We start from the raw sequence: 13,014 nt of genomic DNA on the forward strand, positions 1-13,014 counted from the left end.
GAATACAGAATGAGCGCAAGACGTGGTCGATATATACTGGAACTGTATTCACCGAGGGAGATCAGACAGAGGTCGAGAGTATGGCCAGCGGGTGGCTGTCCCGGAGTTTGGAGCGCGCAGCAGGCCTGCCCTAAAGCCATCGATAACCGACCGCCCTCGCTGTTCGCATCATTACCCTCTGCCCAAACCCAACGCCGAGCTCAACGCCGAAGGTGTGTACACCCGCTCGCTCCTGTGTCGTTGCCCGCTGTCATCGACGTTGCTAACGATTATGCCCCGTCCTCTGCCCTCCTCTCAACGACATTGCTGATGCGCGCTATCGCCATCTACGCATGCGACGTTGCTTTGATGATCGCGCAACGTGTCGGCCAATCGCGGACAGCTCGTCTACGACACCTTTCTCTTCTCTACGTACCGTAACGACTAATCCAAAACCATGGAGGACGAGGTCGCTGCTCTCGTACGTTGCGCGCGCGTCCTTGTTGTAGCGCGCTACTGACGTCGTGACGGCCAGGTGATTGACAATGGTTCCGGAATGTGCAAGGCTGGCTGTGAGTGTCTCTGACTACGCACCCTTGATTGGACGGTTGCTGACTTCGTATGCAGTTGCTGGTAGGAATTTCACAGTTCAATAGATGGTGCCCAATCTGAGACCTTGCCCTAGGTGACGACGCACCTCGTGCCGTCTTCCCGTAAGCCTCTTCACCTAGACCTCCCTGCCCGTACTGACCAGTCAACTAGCTCAATTGTCGGCCGTCCCCGTCATCAGGGTGTCATGGTCGGCATGGGTCAGAAGGACTCCTACGTGGGGTAAGTCGTGATGATTGCCCGGCTGCACAGCATCATGCTAACGGTCGAATGCAGTGACGAGGCTCAGTCCAAGCGTGGTATCCTCACGCTCAAGTACCCGATTGAGCACGGTATCGTCACTAACTGGGACGACATGGAGAAGATCTGGCACCACACCTTCTACAACGAGTTGCGTGTCGCGCCGGAAGAGCACCCCGTCCTCCTCACCGAGGCTCCTCTCAACCCCAAGGCCAACCGAGAGAAGATGACCCAGATCATGTTCGAGACGTTCAATGCACCCGCGTTCTACGTTGCGATCCAGGCCGTGCTCTCCCTGTACGCGTCCGGTCGTACCACGGGTATCGTGCTCGACTCCGGTGACGGTGTTACCCACACCGTGCCCATCTACGAAGGTTTCGCGCTCCCGCACGCCATCCTCCGTCTCGATCTTGCCGGCCGTGACCTCACGGACTTCCTGATCAAGAACCTCATGGAGCGTGGCTACCCCTTCACCACCACGGCCGAGCGTGAAATCGTCCGTGATATCAAGGAGAAGCTCTGCTACGTCGCGCTCGACTTCGAGCAGGAGCTTCAGACCGCTGCGCAGTCCTCCGCGCTGGAGAAGAGCTACGAACTTCCCGACGGTCAGGTCATCACCATCGGCAACGAGCGGTTCCGTGCCCCCGAGGCGCTCTTCCAACCTGCCTTCCTCGGTCTTGAGGCTGCCGGTATTCACGAGACCACGTAAGCACACTGTTGTGACTCCGTGAGAGTTCAGCGCTGACGGATCCTGCCTCTAGCTTCAACTCCATCTTCAAGTGCGATCTCGATATCCGTCGCGACCTGTACGGCAACGTCGTCCTCTCCGGTGGAACTACCATGTTCCCCGGTATCGCCGACCGTATGCAGAAGGAGCTCACCACGCTCTCGCCGTCGAGCATGAAGGTCAAGATCGTTGCGCCCCCGGAGCGCAAGTACTCTGTGTGGATCGGTGGATCGATTCTCGCCTCGCTCTCGACGTTCCAGAACCTCTGGTGCTCGAAGCAGGAGTACGACGAGTCGGGCCCGGCCATCGTCCACCGCAAGTGCTTCTAAGCGCGCGCTCGCATGGGGGAGGCTCCAAAAGACTGACGCGCGACGACGCCACGGTTTGCGGAGGCGGAGGCGGATTAGATACAATATTACGATACTTTGTTCTGGCGCGATACGGTGATCTTTGCTGTCAAGAAGTAACGATATGGGCTCTTTTCACCTACTCCATTGCCATGGTCTGCCTACTCAGCGGAAGCGGGGCGAGATTACGTCGGTTGTGTGGACGCGCGTGAGTGCAGGTGGTGGACACGTCTCACCACTTGAACTCCTTTGCTCCAGCCCTTTGCCCGCAGTTTGCTGGTCTCGCAAGCACCACCACCGCGAACGAACCGAACCTTGCGGCTAGCCGTAGCTGTAACCAGCTATCATATATATCATAACCGGCCTTGGCGCCGTTTCACCTCATAGATGCCTGGCTGTGCACTGCGAGCGTCATACAGCGGAGAGCTGCGCACCGTATGCGCAGTCAACTCAGACCTCGGCAGTTAACTCGAGCGGGGAAGATGCGCGCGCTCACGCCGATTATAGTCTGTCGTCTAGGCGGGCCGTTCGAAAAAGGCTTCTGCCCGCCTCTGACAGCTTCCTGACAACTTGGACCCATGCTCGCGAACGAACCGTTGCGGCGCAGCCCGAGCGCGCGATGGACCGTATCCAACGACCTTGGCGGGGGTTTGTCAGCGCGGAAGCAGACCGCTGCGCGCTGCGCATGTTGCAGCGGACGTGCCCTACGTTAAAAGGCTCGGACCGCCCTTCGGAATGGAGGACCTCAGCGGAGCATCTCCCAGGCCAGATTCCGAACAGTCAACACCACTACTTTTCAGTCTCATATACCACATACGTGATGGACGACGAGATCGCTGCTATCGTGGGTATCATTATACTATATTCTGGGTGTGAATGTTGTCTGAAGACTGGGGCCGCAGGTTATCGATAATGGTTCGGGCATGTGCAAGGCGGGATGTGAGTACATTCCGTTATATGGAGTTCACGAGATCTGACGCGTTCTCTTAGTCGCGGGTGAGTACGGCAGCTTGAGCGCGTTCACGAGTATCTGAAGGCATTCGCTTAGGCGATGACGCGCCTCGCGCTGTCTTTCCGTAAGGATTTTATCGCCTTAGCCTGAGCGTAGCCTGAAATATACACGCAGATCTATCGTGGGCCGCCCAAGGCATGTGGGTGTCATGGTCGGCATGGGTCAGAAGGACTCCTACGTCGGGTACGTTATCACCACCCTGGTTTCACGTTCTGTCGGTAGCCACTTATGCGGGACACGGGCAGCGACGAAGCACAGTCGAAGCGTGGCATCCTCACCTTGAAATACCCGATCGAGCACGGCATCGTCACGAACTGGGACGATATGGAAAAGATCTGGCACCACACCTTCTACAACGAGCTCCGCGTAGCGCCGGAGGAGCACCCCGTCCTGCTTACCGAAGCGCCGCTCAACCCCAAGGCCAACCGAGAGAAGATGACGCAGATCATGTTCGAGACGTTCAACTCGCCCGCGTTCCATGTGTCGGTACAGGCCGTGCTCTCGCTGTACGCCTCCGGGCGTACGACGGGTATCGTCATGGACTCGGGGGACGGCGTGTCGCACGTCGTTCCCATCTACGAGGGCTTCTCGCTTCCGCACGCGATCCTCCGCCTCGACCTCGCCGGGCGCGACCTGACCGAGTGCTTGGTGAAGAACCTGACCGAGCGCGGCTACCCGTTCACGACCTCGGCCGAGCGTGAAATCGTCCGTGATATCAAGGAGAAGCTCTGCTACGTCGCGCTCGACTTTGAGCAGGAGCTCGTCACCGCCGCGACGTCGTCCGCGCTGGAGAAGAGCTACGAGCTACCTGACGGCCAGGTCATCACCATCGGCAACGAGCGGTTCCGTGCCCCGGAAGCGCTCTTCCAGCCCGCCTTCCTCGGTCTCGAGGCGGCCGGCATCCACGAAACTACGTGAGTGTCCCTCTGCGATTCCCGCAGCAAAGATGAATTACGATTGGCTCGCGCACTTACTTACATGCGCGTTACAGATACAACTCGATCATGAAGTGCGACCTTGACATTCGGCGCGAGCTCTACGGCAACGTCGTCTTGTCCGGCGGCACGACCATGTTCCCGGGCATCGCGGACCGCATGCAGAAAGAGCTCACGGCGCTCGCGCCGTCCAGCATGAAGGCGAGTCGTGCTCACTGTCGTCGACGCGCGGTGATTCTTACAGATGCAATCACGTTTTGTAGGTCAAGATCGTCGCGCCTCCCGAGCGCAAGTACTCGGTGTGGATCGGAGGCTCGATCTTGGCGTCGTTGTCGACGTTCCAGAATCTCTGGTGCTCGAAGCAGGAGTACGACGAGTTCGGGCCGGCGATCGTCCACCGCAAATGTTTCTGAGCAGAGATGGGGGGGATCGATAGCATTTGTGCTCGGCGTTCGGTAGTTGCGTTCGCGATGGAAGCAGCCTGGGCGGGCGCTTTTGCGTTTGCGATGTGGACGATACCTGCGCTTGTATTTAAATAGGATGAATAGAGCTGATTTGCAGCTGATAAATATTAGCGACGAATTCAATTCGCGGCTTCTCATTGGTAGACAAACAAGTTGATTCCGTTCCGTAGAGAAATACTGGCTGCAAATCAGCTCCAAACTCATTGTCTGAATATTGGATACTGACACGGTGAATGATGCTTGACGGCTTACGTAAACGCGTCGTGGCGGTGCCCATGGCGGTCTCGGCTGCGCTCCGGTTGGCGCTGGCTTCGTTTGTCCCCTCGGCGAGTCACGCCTGGAGAGGCGCCACTCGTTGCACTGAATACAAGGCCACTTAAGCTTAACAGCATGTTGCAAGATCATTCCGTGTTGGCCTCCTCTCAAAATTCCGAACGTATCGATTCACCCGCCACAAGCCAGCAACTTCAACATTCCCAGCAAGACCCGTCCCAGAGTCCCTGGGATGTCCTGTTTGCCCGACTGAAAGACCACCCGCACAACCCTGAGGGATGGAAGAAGCTCGTGGACCTCGCCGAGGCCCCGGGCCCGAACGGTGTCGTTCAGCTAGATAGGGTGAAGGCCACGTATGACCGCCTGCTGGAAACGTATCCGAATACCGTATGTGACGCAAAACTTGAGAGCGCGGCCCGTGTATCCGACCCATGTTTTGTGTAGGCTGGCGCGCAAATCGCGTACATCAACCACTACATGCAAAATGGCCAGCAAGCGACCGTTGAGCAGCTGTTCAAACGTTTTTTGCCTACCTCGCCCGCCGTTGAGCTGTGGCGGCACTACATCGGTTACGTGAGGTATGTGCTTTCTGGTGTAACCCTCGATTGAAGTAGAACGGTTGCTCAGTCGTAGAGATTACAGGCGTCTACACTCGGGATCAGATCCAGGAGCCCGAAAAATCGTCGCAGACTCGTACGAGTACGCGCTGCGCCACATCGGTCAGGATAAGGATGCGGGTGAGATGTGGGCGGACTACGTCACCTTCCTCAAGATGGCGCAACCGACCACACCTCGCGAAGAGCAAGAGAAGAACGACGCCATCCGGAAGGCGTACCACCGCGCCGTGAAAATCCCGCTCGAGAACGTCGAGCGGCTGTGGTCCGAACTGGAGAGCTTCGAGAACGGCCTGAACCGGACGACGGCGCAGAAGTTTATGACCGATCTCCGGCCCGAGCACATGCAGGCACGGTCCGTCTTGCGCACGCTGCGCGGGCACCTCGCGACGCTGTTGCCGCCACCGCCGCCGAGCGGCGTGAGCGGTCGGACGAGCGTCTGGCTGCCCAGCGTGCCGACGTTCGACCCCGCGCAGAGAGCGCTCGTGGGCGCGTGGAAAGCGTATCTCAAGTGGGAGGAGAGCAATCCATTGGCGTTGGAGGAGAAAGATCGGGCGGTGCTGGAGGCACGGTTGAGGGGCGTGTACAGGAAGGCGGTTGTGCGGATGAGATACTTTGGCGAGATCTGGTGAGCCCTTGCCTGCGTCTTTTCCTTGGTGTTTGTTCCAATAGCTCAATTACAACGTGTGGCAGGTTCATGGCGTATACGTGGGCCAAAGGCCTTACCACCGGCAAGCAGGACGAGCCGATAACTTGGTTAGAAGCCGGCATCAAAGCGAATCCAGCGAGCTTTTTGCTCAACTTTGCATACGCCGAGGCGATGGAACTCAAGGGCGACTTCGCGAAGGTGCGCACGACGTTCGAAACGTTCCTCAACGTCCTGCGCGCCGACCTGGACAGCCTTAAAGCCCGGATCGATGCCGTTTACCCACCGGCCGCGAACGGGGCCGCCGCCGGCGCGGACACGACGCTCGCCACGGATCCGAATACGAGCGTGGGCGCGAACACGACGATGAACTCCCAGAACACCCAGAGCTCGCAGGGGTCCACGACGAGCACGCCGGATGAGGAGTCGAAGCGGAAGGAGCTCGCGGAGAAGCGGACGGAGTACGGGCTGGTGTACATCATGTACATGCGCTTCTCGCGCCGGGCGGAGGGACAGATGCCGTGGCGGTTGATCTTCAAGAAGGCCCGCCAGGACTCGTGGACGCCTTGGGAGGTGTACGAGGCCGCTGCTCTCATGGAGTACCATTGCAGCAAAGACGTCGCCGTCGCCGGAAGAATCTTCGAAAAGGGAGAGGAGCTCTTCGGGGACGAGATCGAGTTTGTGACGAGGCATTTGGGCTTCCTCATCTCGATCAATGATCAGAACAGTGAGTTTCATTCCCAAGTATGCCTTTTTCGGTTTTTCAATATATTGATCACGACGTTCGTACAGATGCCGACGCGCTGTTCAAGAAGGCGGTCACCAAGTTTCCCGCGGATCGCGCCCGCCCGCTATGGGAGCGCTGGGCGCGATATGTATACCAGTTCGGTGACCTCCCCAGCTCCCAAGAGCTCGAGAGAAGGTTCGCGGAAGTCTATCCGAACGGTAAGTGACGTTGTTGGCACCTGGTGATATCACTCTGACTCTCCGTTTACAGACCCTCCGATTAAGCGATTTGCCCAACGCCATATCTACCTTGGCACTGACGCCATCGCCGCGCGCGACCTCGGCTTCGCCATCGCACGCCAAAACAACCTGTCCTCGAACTCGAGCGGCAGCTCGGTTGGCAAGGCCAACCCGGACGCGTCGTCTGCGTCGATGGCGCCCCCGCCGGCCAAGAGGGGGGCGTCGCCGGATGGAAGGAGGCGGGACGAGCCGCCACCGGCCAAACGCCAGCGTGGGAGCCCGCCGCCGAGGGACAGGGAGAGAGAGCGCGAGCGCGAGAGGGAGCGCGAGAGGATGGAGAGGGAGCGGGATAGGGAGAGGCTGGAACGCGATCGCGAGAGGGAAAGAGAGCGCAGGGCGGCGCTGGCGCAGATGCCGCCGCCCCCGGCGAGGAGGTACGCCAGCCCGGCGGGGAGGGAGCGCGACCATGGCAAGCCGCACAGGGAGGTGCATGTGCCGCCGGTCATCTCGTGGTTCGTCGGAACTTTGCCCCCACCGGCGGCGTTCGACGGTAAGCGTTTCTGCTCCTTGCGTCTCGTGATGCTTGTGCTGACGACATATGTGTGTATAGGTCCTGTCTTCAAGACGGACGACTTGATGAGCTTGTTCAGGAACGCGATCATACCCAGTTCGAACTCTTCTTCCGCTGGGCCGCCGCCGCCTCCACTACGCGACGCAAGCCCACATGGAATGCCTCCACGCCGAGGTGAGTCATTGGTGTTCAACTATGCCGCCGACCCTAACCGTCACTCTGTTGCACATTCAGCACGACCACCACCGGATTATACATTGGGCGGGCGACGGTGGTGATACCACACAAAATTATGGACAACCCAGAGCATGCATTCTCCTGCATATACCTACGTTCCTTCTCTGCTCTTGATGCTACTTTCCATTAGGCGTAAGACGTTGCACCCATGCTTCCTCCGCAATACATACTGTTTTTCCGCGATGGTGGCGTGTGACCCTACCCGTTGATCCATTCTACTGCGCGCCTCTCATGTCATGTCCGCGTCGTATGCTGTGACAAGAATCGCTTATACCTGAGTCTACGTACTGGCCAGAGAGCAACGCCCATTAGAGTGTCTCTGCTTGGCTTTGCAGCAGACAACAGGCACCTATTAATCTGCGTTGTACAATACTGGATCGTCATCGTTCGCTATGTCGGCAGTAGAGTCGCATGCGACTTCAAGCAGCTCGGACTCCGTTGTACCCCGTGGTCGCGGTCGTCCCAAGGGGAGCAAGAACAAGAAGACACTCCTGGCGTTGCAACTCCAGGCCGCTTCGCAACACCCGAGTGGTCATAATGAGGTGGTGAAGAGGCCTCGAGGTCGTCCACGGAAACATGTATGTTCTGCTGCGTTCGCGAGCGCTTCTGTATCCGACATGTCTGGTTTCCTATGGCCAGCCAATTCCGGACGCTTCGCTCGTCAAGAGACCTCGCGGGCGTCCGCGTAAACATGTGAGTCACTTTGCTATTTATCGCTGCGGCTTGCTATCTTCTCCTGACTTCTTACCTACTACCACCGCGTATAGCCTCTCCCTTTAACACAGGCGACGTCTGCTGATGAGCCGAGGAGCAGGAGAAGCTTTTCCGCCAGTTCGTTCTCAGTGCCTGACTCGGGGACGCCCTCGTCTTCAGGCGGGGTCGCGGACTGGGAGAGCTCGAGCTCCTCTGGTGGTTCCGCGTACTCTCGCTGGGAGACCTCCCGCAGGACTCCCTTTGACGTCTCGTCCATGAGCAACCAGCAGGCTCGGGCAGCATCCTCCATCGCACCGAACGAGGAGCGCTCGCGTCCTCGACAGGAGGAGAAGACGAGTATGGAGTTCCACCTCAAGATCGTGTACCATGACGAGGATAATGCTCGAAAGTGGTGCCGGCTATGCATGTATGCACTCCTTCTCTTCCCTCACTTCTCTCACTCCGCAGTCAATGCTGAGATATGGTCAATCTACTCCAGGATTCAGACGCGGGAACAGGAAAATGCGGCACATGTGAAGCTGCTGCCGTTCCCCATCGATGCGACGCCGTCCTCGCTGATCCAACATTGCGAGAACATGCATACTTCGACGTGGAGACGGATCGCTGGTCTTCCTGCAGAGCAGGCGGAAGAGATGGCCGCGGCTTTGGTGGTGAAAAGGTAGTGCGGCGGTCGCTCGACAGGAACACAGCCTTGAATCTTGCGGCACCTGTATGTTTTAGCTAACCGGTCTACTCTTTGATTAGCCTCTTCGTTTACACCGTGTGTGTCGCATAGTGTAGTTGCACTGTAATAACATCTTATGTCTGTGCTGCACTGCAAGCGCTATCACAATTCTATACTCAGTTTCATGCCCCGTATCTCCGCACGCGCGATACCACGATGAGCGCTTACCACCATGTTCGGCTCGGAATCCGCTCTTCGCCATGCCCCTCCTCGGCACCGACCATTCAATACTCGTCAAGGATGAGGCCCCCTTCTTCAGATCGTTAGCAGAACTAGACGACTGGGCGTCGAAACCGTCGCCCAAGCTCGGCGCGGTACTCCCGTACACGCCACGCAGGCCGGTCCCTGGCCCGCAAGCGCACCAGGGGAAGCTACTGGTGAACCACGGCCGATTGCTCGCGATTATAGCCATTGCTGACTGCGGCTGAAGGTCTGTCACGACTACAAGGTGAAGATGGTTTTCCAACTTGCTACACCTCGTGTGCTCACCACCCGGTGATCATAGGGCGGTTACACCGAATCGACGTCGGCGCATGGTTACACCTTCAATTTCTGGCCTTTATGCGACTCTTTCATATAGTACGTCGTCATTTGTTGATTCTTGTCAAGGATCTCCCTCATATCGTTCCAGTTTCTCGCACCACCGAGTGACTATTCCTCCGCCGGGATGGAGCACGGCTGCGCATCGCCAAGGCGTCAAAATGCTAGGCACCTTGTGAGTCAGGGTTTTTCTTCTCCCTTGCGTACGCATGCCTATATCTCTTCTGGCTCGCAGGATATTCGAAGGCGACGGCGAAGCGGATTGTCTGCGCCTCCTCGTCGGACGCTTGCCCTCGAACGTTACGGGCTCTTCTGCAGGAGACACGCTTCCCTTCTCGCCGTATTACGCCCGGGTACTTGCGGATCTAGCGTACCAGCGCGGTTTCGACGGTTACTTGCTCAACTTTGAATGCCCGTTGCGAGGTGGACTGGAGCAGACTCGCGCCCTGACTGCGTGGATCGCGCTCCTTGACGCGGAACTCAAGTCGAAAGTCGGACCTCATGCAGAAACTATATGGTACGTCCAACGCATGGACGATCGCAAGACTTGAACGCTGATCGTATGTATTCGTCCTATCAGGTACGATAGCGTGGTCGTTACTGGTCAGCTCCGATGGCAAGATCGGTTGAACAGCCTCAACCTGCCCTTCTTCCTTCCGTCTACAGCCTTCTTCACGAACTACACAGTGAGCATCTTTCGTCGCCTTCAACGGGTATATATGCTCACAATGCGAGTGTAGTGGCCCGCACACTACCCAAACCTCACCGCCTCGTACTTCCTGTCCCTCGCCCAGGCCTCGCTCGCCCAACTCCGAACACAGCCGAAGACGCTCAACTCTGTGTACGTCGGAGTCGATGTATGGGGCCGCGGGCAACACGGCGGCGGTGGCCTCGGCTCTTATCGCGCGCTCGCCCACATCGATCCGCTCGGACTTGGCCTTAGCGCCGCGCTCTTCGGGCCCGCATGGACATGGGAGTCGGAGCAGGACAAGCCTGGGTTCGATTGGCAGACGTGGTGGAAGTACGAGCGGCTGCTGTGGGTTGGCCCGGAGGACGAACAGGGCCGGCCGGACGTGCCGGAGGCGCCCCGAAGGGAGGGAGAGCCGGTGCACGACCACGGGCCCTTCGAACCCATCGCGAACTATTTCGGGAGGCGCGCTCCTCCAGATCCTCTGGACGTGGCGTTCTGCACGACGTTCTGCCCTGGCGTGGGGAACGCGTGGTGGGTGGAGGGCGTGAAGGTGATGGACAAGGCGGCAACAGGAGGGTGGACGGACGTGGATAAGCAGACTTCGCTCGGGGACTTGGTGTGGCCCAGGGCTGCTGTCACCTGGGAGGCGGAGAACGATCAGCCCCCGCGGACGGACGTGTTGCCCACCGCGACCTCGTCTATCTTCTTCGAAGATGCATGGACTGGAGGCAGCAGCTTACGGCTGTCATTCTCCTGTCCTGGCTCAGACGCAGAGGATGCCTTTTTCCGTTGTCTCTGGGTCCCAGTGCAATCTGCAGCACTGAGCTCCCAAATGCCCTACCATGTGACGTTGGTGTACAAGGTCGACGCGCAGGAGGACGATGCCCAAGTGGAAGTGGACCTAGGTTTATCGATCAAGATTCTGGCACCGGACGGCAAGGCACATCACAACCTCAACGTATCCCCGGTGTCCACAGATCAAGCGATCGACCTTCCCGGAGGATGGAGCCGCACGACAGTCCAGCTCACGCTCAGTGCCGACCAATGCGAGCTTGCGAGGGATGGCGTCGCCATTGGACTCGCCCTTGGCTTCGCTGTGGAGGACCCTACGCAGTCCTACAAGTTTTCTGTTGTTCTCGGACAGCTGGCCGTTTACCCAGCGCCGTTAACTGCACCCCTGTCACAGACAAACCCGAAGGTCCTATGGGCCTCGTACACTCCCGGTACAGCACCGGCATCCGCCGGCGTGCTCGAATGGGAGACTGCCGCGTCCTTGCCGACGCTACCCAGCCTGTCCATCACATCTCCCGACGACCCCATCCCTGCGTGGATCCTGGATTACAGCCAGCGACAGACACCCGCGTTTTCATACTTCAACATCTACGTGCAGGCGCGAACGCCGCTGGCGCCGAGCGTGCCATTGCCGGGGCAGGCGACGTTCATCGGTACAACAGGTCTGGACGGCCGCTTGCACCGTTTCTTCGTGGACGATGCTTGCCTTCCAGAGGCTCTGCAAGGTATCGGCGTGCGGTTTTACGTGCAAGGCGTTACCGACCGAGGGAGGGCGTTGAAGTGGGACCGATGCGCGTTCGTGGATGTGCAGCTTCCGAAGTAGCGTTGTCGTTGGGCAATGTCAACACTCGAATCTCATATAGAAGGAGCTGCTTGGCGTATATGAGTTCATCTCATGCACTGTATGTGCTGGGGGGGCTTCGTAGTTCAACCGCAAACATGAAGACCATCGGTATGTGCCATGGATTAGGGGAGTGGTGTGCTCGCAACGAGCTCGTCGCCTCATGTCAGCCCGACGAAGACCGTCGAGAAACGCGCCGCAGAGGCAATCCCCACCGGCGCTGTGCAGAAGCACCGAAGGCACGCCGAGCACTTGTCGCGCTTGGGCTTGGATTGAAGCCCGAACTTACGGTGGTCTCCATCCGATATCGGTCGAAGGAAGGACCCGCACCTTCTTGGACTCCGTACATTCATGCTCTTATACCAGCCATGATTGTGTCCCCTTCCCTTGCTACACTGCACCCTGGGCTGCTAGCGTCCTCGCACTCATCTTCAGTAGAAGATAAGCATGCGTGGGCGCGACCACCCGTCCACTCGTTTAGACACCACGCCTGATACTCTCACATTTTGTATCTCATACCTCATCGTACTCCTCGTCATAGTGCTCCGCGGATTCTCTGTCTCTTATCCTTATCATTTCTCTCTGCACATATACCGTTTCGGTCTTCTTGGTGACATCAATGGTTCCATTGCTCGCTGCCGCTGTTCGATGTACCCTTCGACATGATCATCTCCCTTTGTGGATGCATGACAATACACTCGTGGCCGTTCATACCAACGATCCATGGACATGGTCCTCGCGATGTGCCCCGCGCAAGAAGACACGGGCAGTCGCACAAAATTAGCCCAAGGTATGTCATCGAATTCGCGAATACATTGCACAATGATGCGGGAGACACTGAGCGCAGAGAGATACATGACGCTGTTATAACATTCCATTCCATTGCCCGACCCAGACCCATCCCGGAGCGTCGACAACAAACTTGAAATTCCTAAGAAAAACTCAACATTCAGTAAAGCGCGTTCGTCACCTAGAGAGATGTGTGTCAGTGAGGGAGTTGGGGTGAGATGCACGCGCCCGACTGTGTTCGCAATTCGGGCGCGCGCTCTCCGGGGGCACGAGGGCCGAGAGTCAAAGATACCGCGAACATCA

At 58.1% G+C, this 13,014-nt stretch overlaps 5 protein-coding genes across 5 annotated transcripts; all 5 read left to right on the forward strand.

Moving 5' to 3' along the window:
* Nucleotides 1-173: 173 nt before the first annotated feature.
* On the forward strand, nt 174-2,212 carry PUNSTDRAFT_146570 (actin 1). Its single transcript, XM_007388436.1, has 8 exons — nt 174-212; nt 383-460; nt 515-551; nt 607-612; nt 665-692; nt 742-810; nt 865-1,533; nt 1,590-2,212. The coding sequence occupies exons 2-8, from the start codon at nt 437-439 to the stop codon at nt 1,882-1,884; spliced, it is 1,128 nt and encodes a 375-aa protein (XP_007388498.1). The 5' UTR covers nt 174-212; nt 383-436; the 3' UTR covers nt 1,885-2,212.
* Nucleotides 2,213-2,653: 441 nt separating this feature from the next.
* PUNSTDRAFT_122909 (actin 2) lies at nt 2,654-4,442 on the forward strand. Its single transcript, XM_007388437.1, has 8 exons — nt 2,654-2,746; nt 2,805-2,841; nt 2,893-2,898; nt 2,951-2,978; nt 3,029-3,097; nt 3,160-3,828; nt 3,906-4,050; nt 4,113-4,442. The coding sequence occupies exons 1-8, from the start codon at nt 2,723-2,725 to the stop codon at nt 4,260-4,262; spliced, it is 1,128 nt and encodes a 375-aa protein (XP_007388499.1). The 5' UTR covers nt 2,654-2,722; the 3' UTR covers nt 4,263-4,442.
* A 212-nt stretch (nt 4,443-4,654) lies between these two features.
* On the forward strand, nt 4,655-7,798 carry PUNSTDRAFT_108487 (Suf-domain-containing protein). Its single transcript, XM_007388438.1, has 8 exons — nt 4,655-4,973; nt 5,031-5,164; nt 5,229-5,828; nt 5,894-6,573; nt 6,639-6,791; nt 6,844-7,362; nt 7,423-7,557; nt 7,618-7,798. The coding sequence occupies exons 1-8, from the start codon at nt 4,704-4,706 to the stop codon at nt 7,659-7,661; spliced, it is 2,535 nt and encodes an 844-aa protein (XP_007388500.1). The 5' UTR covers nt 4,655-4,703; the 3' UTR covers nt 7,662-7,798.
* A 73-nt stretch (nt 7,799-7,871) lies between these two features.
* Nucleotides 7,872-9,086, forward strand: PUNSTDRAFT_55624 (uncharacterized protein). The gene is made up of 4 exons (XM_007388439.1): nt 7,872-8,198; nt 8,260-8,313; nt 8,388-8,740; nt 8,813-9,086. The coding sequence occupies exons 1-4, from the start codon at nt 8,013-8,015 to the stop codon at nt 8,994-8,996; spliced, it is 777 nt and encodes a 258-aa protein (XP_007388501.1). The 5' UTR covers nt 7,872-8,012; the 3' UTR covers nt 8,997-9,086.
* A 161-nt stretch (nt 9,087-9,247) lies between these two features.
* PUNSTDRAFT_55625 (uncharacterized protein) lies at nt 9,248-12,070 on the forward strand. Its single transcript, XM_007388440.1, has 7 exons — nt 9,248-9,435; nt 9,489-9,506; nt 9,564-9,637; nt 9,690-9,773; nt 9,834-10,115; nt 10,179-10,284; nt 10,339-12,070. Exons 1-7 carry the CDS (start codon nt 9,259-9,261, stop codon nt 11,902-11,904), a joined length of 2,307 nt encoding a protein of 768 aa, XP_007388502.1. The 5' UTR covers nt 9,248-9,258; the 3' UTR covers nt 11,905-12,070.
* The last annotated feature ends 944 nt before the right edge of the window (nt 12,071-13,014 follow it).

This window comes from Punctularia strigosozonata (genome assembly GCF_000264995.1).
Source record: "Punctularia strigosozonata HHB-11173 SS5 unplaced genomic scaffold PUNSTscaffold_18, whole genome shotgun sequence".
In the NCBI taxonomy this organism is placed as follows: domain Eukaryota; kingdom Fungi; phylum Basidiomycota; class Agaricomycetes; order Corticiales; family Punctulariaceae; genus Punctularia; species Punctularia strigosozonata.